The sequence below is a fragment of the Hydra vulgaris genome, chromosome 15, assembly GCF_038396675.1.
Source record: "Hydra vulgaris chromosome 15, alternate assembly HydraT2T_AEP".
Taxonomy (NCBI): Eukaryota; Metazoa; Cnidaria; class Hydrozoa; order Anthoathecata; family Hydridae; genus Hydra; species Hydra vulgaris.
The window spans coordinates 22,300,800-22,318,688 of NC_088934.1; the positions used below are offsets into that span (position 1 = coordinate 22,300,800).

A 17,889-nucleotide genomic window follows, 5' to 3' on the forward strand; every position below is an offset into this window, starting at 1 on the left:
TTTTTTTTTGATACCCTCTTTTAAGTTCTTTGAATGCTTCAGTGGTATTTAGTGTAGACTAAATAAAATTTTCCATTGCAGAAAACAAACCAGCAAATAACTCCTTTTTTTTCTCAGAAATACGCTGAATCTATCTTAAATATTGCTTAAATTCATTTTTGTTTTAATAATTAAATCTAAATCCATTACGTGTTAGTATAAGAATAATCTGTGATAAACTGTGTATAATTTAATAAGCTGTGTATATAAAATAAAGTGCTAAGAACTTAAGTTAGACTTTTTCTGAAAGTGAGATATTAAATGTTAAATTGCATTAACACCGTGAGCAACTTTACCAAACCAATTTTGTATTAATAGAATTTATTTGCAAAAGGGATTCTATTGTTTTTAATTAAAATTACAGTTTTGCATTATTTTAGTATAAATAAAAATAACTGATCCTGAAATATTTATTAACTATTAAGCAAGTTAGACTCTAAAATTTTTCATCCAAATTCGTGTTTTCGACAACATTTTCTTTGCAAGTATTTTTAACACTTTTTCTGTAATTGAACTCAGCAATACTGTAAAGTACCATACTAAAAATGAGAAGACCCATCAAAATATAGATTTTTGTGGAAGTACATAGTATGTCTGCGTATGCAAACGAAATCGTGAAGCCCAAATTTTGAAAAAGACGATAAATTGAAAACGCAGCTTCTTGTGTTTTGGGAAAGTATACCCCATAAATTGCTAAAGAAATAAAAATATGGAAATATTTTTTAACAATTTTTATATTCAATAATTAGTTTTTAAAAGTTATTTGAAACTTTTTTTAAACACTCACAAATTTTAAATTACATCAAATATATTTTTAACTACAAATAGATTAAATTGTAATAAGGCTAAACAAATATATAAATAGACAAAAAAAATTACCATTGGATTGAGACATCCATATTGCAGTTGTCAAACCGCAGCCCATGGCACCAACATAAAAAGTGTAGTTAGGATATGCTCCAGTGTTCCAGACAAGAAACCACGACATTAAACCCAAATATGAAAACATTCCTACTACCATCACTAAGTATGTTCCAGTCCACTTTACAATTAATCCAATAGCAACAGAAACTAAACACGCTACAGCGCCAAAACACATCATGCTATAACCAATTACATCGATTCCAAGAGAGCAAGAAACAAATGTCTAAACAATTTTTTATACTGCTTTAATAACCTAAAGTGTTTCCAATGATTAATCCAAATTTAAATTTTATGTACTTAAACAATCAATAGACTTTATATTTATATGGTAGTTTATTTAAAACATAAATAACACGGGTATAAATCATACCTTTGTATACTCGCCAAACACAAAGGCTTGGTCCATTCCACTAAAAATGGTAATGGGAACTAGTAATAAAATCATTGGGTTTTTTGCGTGTTTAATTGTTGAAAAGCAAAGTTTCATTAAAGGTTGATTGTTTCTTGTATCTTCCCACAATGCATCCAAGAATAGTACAACTAATAATACACCAACAAGACTTAATCCAAGAAGAATACCCATAAGTTTGTAAACTATGTCTATATGAATAGTTTCAATATCTGTAACAACGCTAGCTGATGGACAGTACTTGGATCCACAGCTTATGCTTGTATTAGAAGTACTAACATTTCCTTGTAAAAAAAGTTATCGAAATTTTGTATATACTTCTAAACAGGTATTTACAAATATTATGATAAAAATGATAAAAAAAATTATTTGTTTTACCATTTTAATTTTAAATAATATTTTAATAAATTAACTGGATTGATTAATTTATATGATTCTTGATCTCGTATATAGTTACTTTATCTCCTATATAGTTTCTTGAAAAATAGTTATAATGGTTTCTTATTAAGAGTAATGAAGGCAAGGAACAAAATAATGTTAAATAAGTTTTAATTAAACTTTAACATTCATTATTATATTAGGAATTCATTATATAAAAAATTTTCTTTTACTTTATTCTTTTTTTCTTTTATTGTTTTGATATAGAAATTACACAAGCAAACACTTAACTGATTAAAGGTAAACAAATACTAAAACTTAAATTTAAATTTAGGATCCTATAAGATGAGTAATTTCAAGTTAAAAAAACTTTAGTACATATGAATATATGTAATACGTATAAATTCCATTTTTATAGTAATGAAATTATATATTAGGGGTGGGAATTTTTTTATTCAAGTGACGACCCTATAACTATTGGTAGAGTAATTACCTAAAACTCACAAAAACATAAAAATAAACTATATAAATGAAAAAAAAACCGCTGCACAAATCCATTTTAAAGTATCGTCAAGTGTTTAAAAATTTGCCTAAATAACTCATATTGCTTAACTATTTTATATTGTATATATTTAAACATAAACTGTATTTTAGATGTATAAGATTTCAGAGAATAATTTAATTAGACAAATTGATCGCCTATTAATTCAAAGCCAATATCGCATATATTGAAATTTGATTGAAAAGCCACTGATAGGTTTTTTCAAATTATGTACAACAAAGTAGATATTAGGAAGATATCATTTCCTTTTAGAATTGGGTAATATTCTTATATCAAGTGATATTATTGAAGAAATCTCAATTGATGTTTGCAATTATGAAATAAAACGACGATACCATGTTTTACGGAGAAATCTATGCAAAGAAAAGTAAAGTTTTATATTTAAAATTATAAATTATAAATTAATTCAACCCAAAGTAAAAATAAGAAGACAAGTGTTAAATAAAATAGCTGGGATAAATTTTTTCCCCAAAAATGCTAAATTTAAAAATCTGGAAGACAAACTCATTTATAAACATCAAAAATTTTCCAAAGGGTGCAAGGGTCAGTGCTGTATTGTGCAGAGCCTATTACAACACATCTGCGAGACCTGCCACCTAAAAGAAAAGAACTTGAAACAAATAACAGTCAATTGTTTGATGATACAGACAATTTTAGTTCAGAAATTAACAGTACAAGTGATGATTTCAACAATCCCATTCAAACGTGCAAAGATCACCGGTAAAATGATAACCAAGATATCTGAAAACGAAAGGTATCCTTTTTTTATATATATTTTGCTGTTAATACAATAATATAAAAAAGTTATTCCATAAAAAAAAGAAAATATAAATAGTTTTATAAACAGACATTGCGTTTCTTCTGTAACTAGTGGTGAACGAAGTGTAACGACAACTGTTGTTTTAAACCACTTAAAACTTTTTTTAATATAATGTAGATCATGGTTACATGAACATCCTGGACGAAAATAACAAATGATCAACTTAGAGGTATATTATCTAAAGCATATCATAAAACTGCCTCTGTAGAAGTTGACTATTCTGGCTTTCGTACATCTGAAATTTATCTTTTGTGTCGGGATATAATTCCAGGCATTAAGTTTAATAAGAACAAGAGCTCTAATGCCAACTTACATAAACCTAATAAAATTGATTTACAAGTTAATTCAAGCACCTTATTACCTTTGTTTTCAGGATGTTCAGAAAATATTGATTTTTATGTAGTTGTACTCTGCTTTTCTAATACTTTAGCTATTTCAAAGATCAATTTATTACCATGAAAAGGAGACGAATCACAGATAATAACAACATCACATTATAGAAAATCACTCTTTGAATCCTCTGAAAAATCAAAAAAGTTAAAAGAACAAAAAATAGAAAATAAATGGGCATTAAGAAAGGGTCAAGAAAGAGTTAAAAGTTTAAGTGTTTAAAACTGTCAATGTTTTTGTAATGGATTATGAAGTATGGCTGCAAAAGTATTAAGTAGAGTCAATGTTTAAAATTTACAACTTGGGCTCATTCAGACTAGTGTTAATTTCTGTTAATACTGGTGAAGCATTATATGATTTGTGTGACAAGTGACAGTGTGTTTGATTATATGATTAACTAGTAACAGTTTAATTATGTATTATATTTGTTGATTATATATTATGTATTATTATTAGCTGTATTATAAAATAAATTATTTATCTTGCTAAACCTCTTAAAAATCTGTTTTGTATATCATTGTTTATTTGAATTACTTATTAGAAATATCTGTCTTATTTTACCCCACGGGGCAAAATGTGACAGGATAGGTGTTTTCAAGAAATGATCTTTGGTGACCAAACCACTGTAATTTTGAAACCCATATTTTGTAAGGTTATAGTGAGATGGTAGAAGATTTGAAAAATATCAAGTTTTTTTTCCAAAAGTTGTTAGACGGTCTGTATTAGATAAATTCGAGCTTAAGTGTCTCATTTTGCCCCTCGTTACCCTATTAACTATTATATTTCTTATAAAATCTTCAAAAAGTTTGATGGTACCACTCGGAGGACGGTATACGCATACAATGACAATGTTTTTAGCTTTTTCACTTATGATTTCTATTGTTAAACACTAATAATCATTTTTGGTTAGGCATAATTGCTTTTTAATTTTATATGTAAATTTCTCTGAAATGTAGAAACAAAGACCTCCGCCTTTTTTACTTCTCCCTCGTGTTCGACTAATTATGCGGTAATTTGGTAAGATGAAACTGGAATTAGATTCAATTAAAGTATCTGAGTCATGCCAAGTTTCTGAAATAGCTATGACATCAAATATGTATTTCAAGATATTTAAAAATTCCTTAAGTTTATCAAAATTATGTTGCATGCTTCGTATATTTATGTACAATATAGAAATTGAACTAAAACCATTTGATATTTTGAAATCATAAGAATCAATATGGTGAATTCAGTAAATTCATTTGAGTTTCATGAAAAATATTTAGATTCTCATCAGAATAACTATTTAAAAAGTTATTATGAAAGGGATCAAACATCCGTTTTTCAAAACCTTTGTTGTTTAAAGCATCCATGATAATTTAGATAATTATTACAAATTATTACTAAGATATAAATAAAATATTGTTTTAAACAGTGAAATATTCAAACATAAAATGCCATTAAAATTCTTACTTCTCTCCATGAATCGTTTTAACGTCTCCAGCATAATTGCTCTCTTTTGCTTTCCAATCTTGAATGACCAAATTATCATAAGTGATGAAACAAAAATTTACCAGATTATCAGGCAATTTTCATTTCTTCTCTTAAAGTTTTTCTTGTTTGATTTGTTTCAGCACCAAAGTCCTCATTAATATATATATATATATTTACCTTTTAAAATAACAGATTTTTTTAAGATTTCAACTTTATCTTTATAAGCGAAAAGTTTTAAAACTATATCCAATAAGTTGTACGGCAAAGATGCAGTTGGTGAGACATCGATTTGCAAATCTGCAGTCCAAAACACTTGTTTATGAAATAAGCTTGATTCGGTCTTATAATGACTCTTCTGAAGAAATGCGGTGCTTACCACTTGCATTTCGAGCATGTCCAAATCTTTTGTTATATTTAGAAAGTTGGTTTTATTTTTGGTTATGTATAGAAAGACAACTCTGATTCTATTTTGAACATGTTACACAATATTTTTTTTGGAAATTAATTTATTAAATTTGTGACACAACTGCAGTAAATACAGGTACTAAAAATGGAGTAATTAGACGTTTGACAAAAACTGTTCCAGGTTTAGTGGAACAGTTTTCCTTAAAGACATCATGTTCTCGACCTGATTCTTAAGCATTTTGTGAACTCAAAGTTTGATCAACATTGCCTAATATTAATAGCAGGTATAAAACATTTGTTTTATAAAATTTTGTAGTTGTCAGCTTTTCAAATAGTTCGTTCAATATGAATTCTAGTGAACTCTATGTTTCAAACTTTTTCATTATTTTGGTAAGACTTGTGGCTGGCTATCATGAGCACCCAGGAAAAAAATTTTTATAGAATTTCTACAAATTTTTGGAACATATAGTCTATAGAAATTCTATAGAATTTCTATAGAATGTCTATTAATTTCTATAGAAATTGCTATAAAACTTTTTTTTCTATAGAAAAAAAAGTAGAAAAAAAAGTTCTATTGGAATTTCTATAGAAATTAACAAGGATTCCATAGAAATTTTATAGAATTTTATAGAATTTCTATAGACCATATGTTCCAAAAGTTTATAGAAATTCTATAGAACTTTTTGTCCTGGACAAGTTTAAAAAGCATACTGAAACGGTTAATACTCCTGTTATTGGATTTCAAAGTATGATTTGAAGTAAAATTGAATCAAACACTTTGGATTTTTAAAGAACAGTTGCGAATTTAAAGAAAATACGTTGGATACGCATATACCTATATAACACTTTGTTTTTTAAATAATCAAAGTTTTTTTGGCGTATGTGTAACGCGTAGGTGAAACGCGTTTTTCAGAAATTTTCGATTTCGCAAAGAATTGTTTTCCAACAATAATAAAAAAAAACTATTGATTGGAAATATTAAAAAAACTTCAACCACGTTTTAACCTTTTCTTCTTGGTTAAGCTTTTTATAATATTTCCACCAATATTTTGAAAATCGTTGTTTCTTGACGAAAGTTCGGTATTCAGCTTTTCAGAATAACCAGTCAATCAAATACTTCTAAAAAATATTATTAAGAAAATACTCCTAAAATTTTGAAGAATATTCTATTGTTTCTTATAATATATTTTGTACAATGCAAATATGTAAATATAAAGAGATTAGTCACATGCAGTATTTGCAGCTGTCTGGTTCTTATACAAAACGGCTGTTAAATCTTACCTTTCCATATAAGGTTTTGTATTGTAAGAATCATAACCGTTTCGAGTTGTACAATTAAAATAATATTGGTAAAAAGGATACGTACTTAAATGTACAAAATACAATCAAAATATTATTTTTTATGTTATGGTTACTTAGTTTTTTATGTTATTAATATTTTTTTTTTATTATACAATACATTTATTGATATTAGTTTTGGTTTCGATTTTTAATTCAATTTTTAAGAAACACGCGCATACCACTCTTTAAAAATTAGCGAATCAGGTTGCAAATATCTGTGTTTATTCTGAGCCGGAATAAGGTTTCCAAATATCCCTCCAAGTACCTAGTGTTTACTTAATTTAATAAATGACATTGTTAAAAGAATAAAAATTACAATGGCTGTTTTGTGTTCAATCAAGAAATAAAAAAATCAACTTTACAAAATAATAAAAATTAAAAAAAGTCTTTTATTATTACCTTTTATCTTGTCTTTATTTACACTCCTTAGTACAGCTGATGACACGCCGTTACCTAGAATTTGTGAAAACTGGAACAAAACATAAAATATGCTAAAAAACTTTGAAACTACGGGATCTTTTGGAAGGTTCAATGAATTAGCGTGGTTAGTTGCAATTGTTGTAATGTAAGATGAATGACAAGTCCACATCACAGCCGTGCTTAATCCTAAAAATAAAGTAAATCATAAGGCGACGAGTAAAAAATATTGCAGTGCTCACAATCCTAAGAAGTATACTACATGATATATTCAATTGATAAATTTAAAAAAAAAAGGTACACACTCACAAATCATAATATAAATAAAAAACAAAACAAAATTCTATTACAATAACATTTAAAATATTTGTGCATCAGAATCACAATGTTTATGTGTATTTTGCGGGTTTTTTTTTCCTCCATTTTTTTGCCGTATAAAAATATAAATACAACCAATATTTCCAATATACAGATGGCCGGGGCAAGAAGAAGACACAATTTGTCTTATCGCCAAGCCCCGAAATTGATTCCGTAAAAAATAATTTCGTATAGAGTATATATATGTTACCAATATATATAAAATGAGACTTTATTTTAAAAAGATAAAACAAAAACAAAAAGTTACAGTATTACCCCAAGGATTTCGATGAAAAGACTTTTAGGAGTTTCCTATAACAACATAATCTTTTCAAGTCTTTCATAATATTTTTTTTATTTTTATCTTTTTTCTGAACTAAGTATTATTATTTTTGGACTTTTTATAAATTGAATAATGCAATAGAAAAAATCAATTCTTCTGATTAAAATTTTAATCAATGAATCGATGATAGTTTGAAAGAGACGTCTCGTGTTTAGGAAATATGCAGCAAATGAAAGGCATAAGCATGGGTATTAAATTATTTTTCAAATAAGACTTTTTTCTTTTAGATAGTTTTATCAATTTTTTTCTTTGGATGGTCCCATCATATTTTTCTTTGCATGGTCTCGTCATACTTTCTTTTGGATAGTCCCATCGTATTTTTTTTCATACTCAGTGTTTTTGATTAAATCCGTGTTTTGATTAAATCTAATTTGAATTTTTAATTCTTTATTTCCATTTGACTCTCTATTCAGCACCATCATAACTGCTTCGTGACCTTTTTTTTATACTGACTTTATATACTTTTGAGACAACCGTTCAATAATAACTGGTCCAAACTTTGTTATTACTATACTTTGCTATTACTAATAGAGAAATGTCACCTAAATAACTTAACGGACTTATCACCAGCTTCAAATATTTGGATTTTCACTAAAATAACTTCACCAATAATAAAATAGTAAATTAAGGTGAGATAAGTAAGAAGGTAATGATCATCTAATAAATTAATAATCCTTCTAACGCTACTATATAAAAGTATATGCACTTATTTAGATTTTTGGACAATAAATTTTTATTTAAGATTATTTACCATAGTTGTTGCTATCTACAATTAATTTTTAGTTAAACAGCAGACAATCCGCTGATTCTACCTTTGTTCAGAAGCAAAGTAGTGCAAATTTATTGTTCATGCACTTGTTTCCGTGGATTTTTGAGCATTTCAAACTAATGTGTTTTTTGTAACACATTTCAAACATCAAAAAATCTTCTACTGAGCGAAATTTTAGGGAAGTAAATAGTTTATCGCAACAGGTTTTTTGAACTGTGGTTTAACCTGTTGCAGTTGTAGCGCACTTACATGTGTAGCATCAGGGCACTGTACCATGTTTTGAATTAAAAACAAATTTAAAGTTATAAACAAATAAATTGATAAACTACACAATTGTTATTGAATACTCTAGAACATTTATAGACAATTGTCTTTAAATGTTTTAGAGTTTTACACTATGTTCTCAACAAAAATTAAACTCTTGGCATTTTTTTTTTCTTGGTTAGAAAAAATATTTTTTATATGTGCATGTGTTTAACTAAAAAAAAGATACAAATACAGCATGACCCCGAAGTGTTTTAATTATTTAATTAAAAATATTTAATTTAAAAGTCTTATCTATGGCACAAAATTTAAAATCTTTAGCGGTTCTTAACGGAATTCCCTAACAATTTGCTGACGCTTGCTTAATTAAATCAGTTAAATCTGTCTATTTCAATATTTCACAATTTTCAATAAAATAGTTAAAGCGTTTCGGAGTCATGCATCAAAAAATATTTGTATCTTATTTTAGTTCACACATTAAAAATGTTTTTTAAAAAATAATTTTTTTTTCTGTTGAAACTTTTTGTAATAAAAACATAACTGTTTAATGTTAAATTCATTAAAATAGATTGTATAAATGTCTTTCACATTTTAATATGTACTTAAGCTGAAATGTAAGTATTTTGTATTTTATTATGCAAGCCAGAATTATTAAAGAATATAAATTTTATACTTTAAATTATTCAAAATGTTTTTTAACCTTGTTTTTATAATTAAGTATATTAAAAAAAACAACCGAAGTACAATCTCAGGTTGCTGCTATTTAGGTTGCTCTTACCGTAGAACTCTGTGGAACATCATTTAACCAGAAAGTTCACGCCTTCTTACTTACCAATGATATATGTATGGCCAAAGCCGGCTTCAATATATAAGGTCTCTTGGTTCTCGGCTGACGAAATGTTAGTAAATGTTACCAGCTTTTTAGGTACTTGAACCTCAAAATGTATGCGCATCTTAAAATGTGGGTAATTGAATTTAGGTCGATTTCACTTTAAAATCAATTAGAATAAGCAAAGAAATAGTCAAGGCGTAAGACAATATTATTTGAAACAGTAAGACAATATTGTTTGAATCACAAAAGTTAACATTGACTTTAAATTGACATTGATTCTTGCATTTGATGAATTGATCTTTTATTATTTCCCAATTTTTTCGTTCACTTGCTTTTTTCGTCTTTTTCCTTTTTCTCATTTTGTTTTTCGTTAACCACTTCTAAGATATTTTCCCTTCAGTTGATCCATGCTGTTGAGTTACTCTTGTAGTTTTTTTAGAGGTTTCCTACAAAGTTACCTGTGAATATGATTGCAATAAATTAATTTATTGTAAACATGTTCACAATAATCATTGCAACAATAATCAGTTTTTTTCAACAATCAATTTTTACTCGTTGTTTTCTATAGTTTGGAAACGCTTTCATCCATTAGAACAGTTTTCCTGTTACTCAGTAAGCTGCCGACCAAATTTGTAGTGCAAGATTTTCCTCAATCAAAACCATGATTATTTAAATATAACTAATTTACTCTATAACTAATGGCTTTTAGTATCTCCATCTTTTTTTTTCTTATCATTGAATATCATTGTTATCAGGAAAACCACTCTTTTAACACAGTTTTTAAGTAAATTTGCATGAACCATGTCTAAACCGCTAGCTTTATCTGTCTAAATTTTAAAGTATTTTTACTATTTGTTCATATTTATCTCTTTTTTGCTTATAACTATTAAATTATTATAAACTGGTGCTGCTCATCTTTCTCTTTAATAATTAGGCTGCTAAATTTCTCATTTAGTATTTCGGCGATTTAAGCTGACTCGTTGATTGTTTTTGAATCATCTTTTAATTTAATTGATAAGTTCTTTCCAAATTCGTTTATATTCTTTAACTGAAGTTTTGTCCAGCCATTTTGAAGTACAGTTAGTATACCTCAGGTTCTTTTTTTCTTTTTAAATGGGTTGGCGTTGTTATATTTTAAAAATATAAAAGCAATTACTGTAAAGTGAAAGTAAAAAAGTACAATCCGTTAATTAAAAATATTTACTTACATCCAATATCAACAGCAGTACAAGTGTCATTTGACTATCTAAATTAAAAATTTTTCATCTTCAATTTTAGACACTGCTTCAGATACTGAATTTGCACTTGTACTGTCACTGTTTTCAACCAGCTGTTACTACTGTTAAGTTTTTTTTTTAGGAACTACAGATTTTTATTTTTTTGTTCATTGTCTCTAATTCAAACTGTCTTTAATTTTGGATAGACAATTGCCGCTAGCAATTCTGCATTTATGTTTTGAATGTATTTGCTATCTATGGCAACATGAAGATTATTACTCTGCAATAAGTGCTACTTCAGCTCGTTGAAACTGTGTTAAATCAAACTCGTTTCTAAACGCATACCATACATTACCTCCTTTATCAGTTATTACCCTGTTCATACATTCCATAAACATATACATTGAAAATTATACTTCGTTTAGTTAGGAACAACAAAGTGTTGACCCAATGACTTATTAAAAACTTCTGTCGATATGTTACTTTTAGTTTTGCTATGCTTGAAGTAAATTTGTGTAAATTTTTTTATATCTATTTTTATATTATACACATATTTGTATACCATAGTTTTTATACCAGATTTTTTTTTAATTTGGTAATAAAAATTAAAAATAAAATCATCCTAATAAAATGTAATGTAAATGTAATGTTAAAAAAAAAAAAAAAATTTGTGAATTTAGTTCCTATGCCATTAAAAAGAAAAGTATATATTAAAAATTGCAACAATGTTAGAAAGTTTAAAATTTATGATTATAATGATAAAACTTTTGACTAATCTTCAATGCTAACGATATAGTGAATTTTGAAAACTATTTTGAGTTATTTTTTCATGTTCTTCCATTGATTAATAACTCAAAAGTTTTTTAAAGTAAAATGTAATTAATAAGAATTAGAACAAAATTTATTTTACGTACCAAATATAATTGATGCTGGCATAATTGTCCCCATTACTGGCATGAAGTTAGCAAGAACATACAGAGGAAAAGAACTCATGGAAAGGATCGTTAAAATTTTAGGCTTAAACTTTGCCATTAAAAGGTTTGGTAAAAAGCAACAAGATAAAATTGCACTTGCGTAAAGAGCAGTAAGTGATCCAAAACCCAGTGCAGGATCTTTATGAAGACTTCCTTGAATATTTTGAATTGGCAAAAATGCAGAATGTATTAGAAAAAAACCCATGCTAAGTATAAGCAAGTTTTTGTACGTTGTTATCGTTGACATGTTTTGAAGCTTTAAAGTCGTGCTAAAAAAAAAAGTCAAAGTATTAAGTAAAATGTTTTAGAAATATCATAAAATATTCTGTTAATTTAATGAAACAACATTCTAATACAGCAGCTTTCAAATTTACAATCTTAAATTACAAATTGTAAAGTTATTTTAACAACAATTCTTACTTATTACATGTTGGAAAGTCATTTGAGAAAAATTCTTTTTTATTTACATAAGTTCTACAATTCATTATTTTTATATACCATTTCAAAATTAAAGTCAATGGGGATAAAAGTGAGAGGATTATTATTCTAAAATAATATATATAAGCAAAATAAGTTACAAAATAAAGATTGTTCATGATCAAAAACTTAACTTTTTTTGTGGTTATTAAAGATACAATTTTTTCAATTATCGAAAATATGACATTTAGTAAATTTCTGAAAAAGCGTTTCCATAGTTTATGTTTATTTGATTTTAAACAATCTTTAAACTTTTAAATCAGGTAAATTCATTTTTATATCTTATACATGTTAAAATAAAATTTTTTATTAATTTTAAAACAACCTTGTCATATTGTTTCATTGTTATAAAGTGTTTTTTATTGAAATATAAAACACGTTTAAAATAAAACGTGTTTTATTATTCTCAAATTTTTTAATTCAAATCCAAATAAAAAACCATTTAGATGTAAAAAGAGATTTGTAAAAACAGGCAGTCCCCAAATACAAAAATTACCATAATATTTATAGAGAGCACTAAGGTGTGCTTTACAATTTTAATAATAGTTTTTTTAATTTAATGTACAAATTTATGAAATAAAGTCTTCATAAATATGTACATTAAATTAATAAAAGCTAATATTAAGATCTACAAGTTTAGTGATTTTCATTCAAATATGTTTTTGTTAAAAATAAAGAATACGAAAGATCAGACAAGACAAACAAACAAATAAAAAATGGTATATAGAATTTTATTTTTAGTTACAAATAATTTTTTTAAATTATTTTACAGAAATAATCAGTGGCGGCGTTTGGGTAGGGCCTGGTTTGGCGATGGCCCAGGGTGCCGAATATAAAAGGGCGAAACTAGTTGGTTATTTTACCATTTGCCTTTCGCCCAGGGCGCTGGTAGTGCTAAAACCGGCACTGGAAATAATTATTCTATTATCATTTTTTGGTGCAAAACAAATAAAGTATCCGCAGATCCCATTAAATTGTTAAACATAAACTGTAAAAACAATAACAGCGTCCATAGATTGCACTGGGATCTACGTGGTACATTAGGATTAAAGATTTATTTATAAAGTCTTTATAGAAACGTTTTATATAGTTTCGTCATTACCACGTATAACAATTAGTTTAGGTTTTCAGAAGAAAATTTGAACTGATGCTATTACTGTAAACTCACAATTACAAAAACTTAAAGTTCAACTTGGCATTAATATATTTACCTTTCTTTAATTCAAATTTAAATATTTAATCCAACTAAACTTAACTAAACATTGAGATATTTGACCTCCATCAATTGATTTTTGAGTTATTTGTCATGCAATAAAAAACTGCATTTCTATTGCTATTTGATTTTCAGGTTTTGATTAGAAGATGCATATAGAAAATTGCAGTTAAAAAGCATTGAAGACTTAAAGTCGCTTTTTCGATATACGTGGTAATGACTTTTCACCGACGATATAAAAGTACAAATAGCAGGCGAAAAAAGAAAACGTAATTTGTCTTATCGCTAAGCCCCTTAATTAAGAGGATTGCCAATAAGACAAATAATGTTTTCTTCTTTTAAAAGGAAACTAAAAAAAATCATTTTTACGATTGATGACATATTTCTATATTTTAAATTTCTACTTTTAATCGTTTTCAAAATTAAATTTTCAAATTATGAAAATATCTATTTTCAACATTTTACTTAAAAAGAAAGTTATATTTTAAAAGAAAGTTTTATTTGCTATTTATATTTGACCACTGTTCGATATTTATATTTTGCCAATTTATATTTTTATCTTGCAATTTTGTTTTTATTTAATGTTCTAACTGTTCTCGATGACAAGAAAAAGTTTTCTACGAGTCACTGCATTCTTGATATTATTAAAAAAATAATAATAAATTTTACCATTCATTTAATATATATCTACATTTAATATATATTTATATTATAATAATTTTGAGGCATCCGTGACGCAGTAGTGATAAGGATTTCTGGGAGCACCACAGTAAAAAAAAAAAAATTAATTATAATACGAGTTTACCCTGAAGATAAAATATAAAGATAAAAAAAAAAAAGTTACAATGTTAGCAAAAAACGTCAAAATAAAAAAATGCGGTTTAAAATTTGTATTAAACGGTTTCCATCTTATGTCGATTTACTGAAAAGAGTGGTTTAAATAAAGCTGAAGTAAGAATAACTTCAGAGCATTAATTCTAATTAGTGAACACTCCGATCAAAACACTTCAAATTTTTCTGAACTGAACATTCAGTACTTTCGGTTTTAACTAAAATTTTGATTTTAGTTGTTTACTAATTTCAATTGATCTTAAAATAATATAAATACAAAATTTCAATATAGTTTAAGAATTTCTATAATCAATCAATTAATAATAGAACAATTACACTATTATAACTTTTGTTATTTGTTTTATCAAGAAAAAAAGAAATCAAGTTTTTGAGAGCATCACGTTCACTGCGCTGAAGATATTTTTATGTGAACATTTCAGTATACAACTTACATTTATTTAAAGCTGTTTTTTAAAGGGTTACTTAAGTTTCAGAAATTTAAAGCCTACATTTTACATGCATGCGTATATATATATATATATATATATATATATATATATATATATATATATATATATATATATATATATATATATATGTATATATATATATATATATATATATATATATATATATATATATATATATATATATATATATATATATATATATATATATATATATATATATATATATATATATATATAAGTATATATTAACATGTCCGAGTATAACAAATATCAACTTATTTTATCATTTAATAGCATGGGCTTAAACAACTTTTTTAAAGTGGAGGGAGAGGGAGGCTATGAAAAGAGGGACGCAAGCAATCTGTCTCTTAACAATAAAAATGCATGCATTTGTACATAGGATGCACATCACTTAAATATTATAAATACGATAACATAAATCAAATAATTTTTAAAACATTTCTGTTAAAGTTAAGTTACGTAACGAATTGGTAGCACCGATTCCGTTTTTTCACTTTTCTCGTAATTTTACATAATGTTTTTGTGTTAATTTATTATATAAAAAGGTTTTTCACTTAGTTTCTCGTAATTTCACATAATGTTTTTGTGTTAATTTATTATATAAAAATGTTTTTCACTTAGTTTCTCGTAATTTCACATAATGTTTTTGTGTTAATTTATTATATAAAAATGTTTTTCACTTAGTTTCTCGTAATTTCACATAATGTTTTTGTGTTAATTTATTATATAAAAATGTTTTTCACTTAGTTTCTCGTAATTTCACATAATGTTTTTGTGTTAATTTATTATATAAAAATGTTTTTTACTTAGTTTCTCGTAATTTCACATAATGTTTTTGTGTTAATTTATTATATAAAAATGTTTTTCACTTAGTTTCTCGTAATTTCACATAATGTTTTTGTGTTAATTTATTATATAAAAATGTTTTTTATGATATGAAGTAAGATATGACCTACAAGTATCATATTTTCAAATGCATACGTGGTGTGGAAATTTAAATCAAATAAAAAACGGCAAACAAGATTTGATTTTGAAAAACAAGTTTTATGTTTTTTAACATGTTCACCTAGTGTTTAATTGTTCATGTAAAATTAATAGAAAGAAGAAATTGGAAATTTTGTTTTAGAAGTATTTGACCTACCATATGATTCATTACTAAAAGTTTGCCTTTTATAGTAATTAGACCACCAATTTTTTATAAATAAGAAATTTGCTCCACAAATGATTTATTATAGCATATAATAAATCATTTGTTGAGCAAATTTCCTTGACTAATACAAGAGTGTTATAAAAATTTTTGCTTAATGTTTGTGCGTAATTTGGCTACAGCTTTAATGTTTGTGCGTAATTTGGCTACAGCTTTAATGTTTGTGCGTAATTTGGCTACAGCTGCTCTTTTATCATTCTCATTAAGAAAACTGCTTTTAATTTTTGAATTAAGTTTTTCACACTGAGCATGGCAGTCCTTTGTTGGCCTTCCAAATCTCAAATTAAAATTTTTATTATATTTGACCAGTATTAAGATATTTTATTATTTTCTCAAGATAGTGAGATTCATATGCTTATGAATGCTCCAAACTCGATATAATCTTGGTGTCGGTAAATATTCTTTCTCTCTCAGGGTATCTAATATTTGGAATAACTTTCCGTCTGACGTCGTTAATGACAAAAACATCAAAAGCTTCAAAATTAAAATTATTTCTATCAACTTCGAAAAATTCTATAAAGATACTCAGATTCTAAATATTAAAAAAACCACTATCCAAACAAATCTACTATAGCTTTGTTCAAAGTTACCTAAATAACGGTAATATATCATGGGTAGTACCTATAAAACTAAACTAGAACCTCTCTATCGTAAACAGAAGCATGGTATGCAAGTGAGAAATTTTAAAAATAAAAATGAACACTTAAATCCTATTTTTCAGGAAATGCTTTTGTTAACATTTTTATGTAAATGTATATAATTTTTTAAGTCTTATGTACAATAGCAAAATGCCAAAAAAATCTCCAATATTCTTTAGACTTTATTAACAAAAATCAGAGCATAAATATTTATTGTGCACGAACATTACCCTGTTAGAGCTTTCATGCAAAAAAAGCTTGAGCAATTTAAAATTACTTATTGTGCACCTCATATCTGAAATATGTTTTTACTAACTAATTTAAATAATATTGATTTTAATACCATTATAATGTAATGATTTTATGTAAAATTTTATGAATATGTTGTTATATTTATGGCTATGTAAAGCGGTTCTTGATGAAAAGACCATTTAGTCTTTTGCAAGTTTCCCGCGTTCTTTTTACAGTGTTACACCGAAGTTTGTTTAGAACTTTTAAAAAACCAATCTGTGATTTTTTGTTTTTTATTTATATATTCACTGTTAATAAATCTTTATTATATAATTACGAAGTTGTAATATTAAGGAACAGTCAATATGGTGTATGAATTCTAATATAGCGAAAAATTATTAAAAATTTTAACAAAACAAAGTAACAATAAACTTACAGAAACAAACCCAGAACACGTAGTTAACTGTAAATAAAATACATTAAAAGTAAAAAAATGATTTTAGTTTTAATTTTTATCAAAATAATATTTTCACAGCACACTCACAGTTGTCCTCTTTAAAAAAATAAGGTGTAGATGTAACAGACGAAATTTGATTAAAGTTAGTGCATAATATAAACAAACTTTGAATCTATGTTTTTAAGCTGAAAAGATAACAAGTTATTTTTTGGCGCCTTAATTCTTGATGATTGATTGTTATTAGCTTTATTTTAAATAATTTAGGAAAATATTTTAAATGTTTCAAGTTTATTACGGTAACTGTGACCTTGACTGTGACCTATACTCAATTCAACTTTTTTAAATATAAATATTTCGTTTTTAAATGTTTTTAAATTAAATTCAGGTATTTTTAGTGGTGTCGTCAAGACTTTGGTACCAAAAAAAGATA

At 26.1% G+C, this 17,889-nt stretch overlaps 1 protein-coding gene across 1 annotated transcript; it reads right to left on the reverse strand.

The window, feature by feature from the left end:
- Positions 1-359: 359 nt before the first annotated feature.
- Positions 360-17,608, reverse strand: LOC136072113 (protein unc-93 homolog A-like). Its single transcript, XM_065820465.1, has 7 exons — positions 17,547-17,608; positions 17,439-17,465; positions 11,855-12,183; positions 7,141-7,347; positions 1,334-1,656; positions 919-1,186; positions 360-732 (listed from the first exon to the last, which is right to left on the reverse strand). The coding sequence occupies exons 3-7, from the start codon at positions 12,159-12,161 to the stop codon at positions 476-478; spliced, it is 1,362 nt and encodes a 453-aa protein (XP_065676537.1). The 5' UTR covers positions 12,162-12,183; positions 17,439-17,465; positions 17,547-17,608; the 3' UTR covers positions 360-475.
- Between the last annotated feature and the right edge of the window lie 281 nt (positions 17,609-17,889).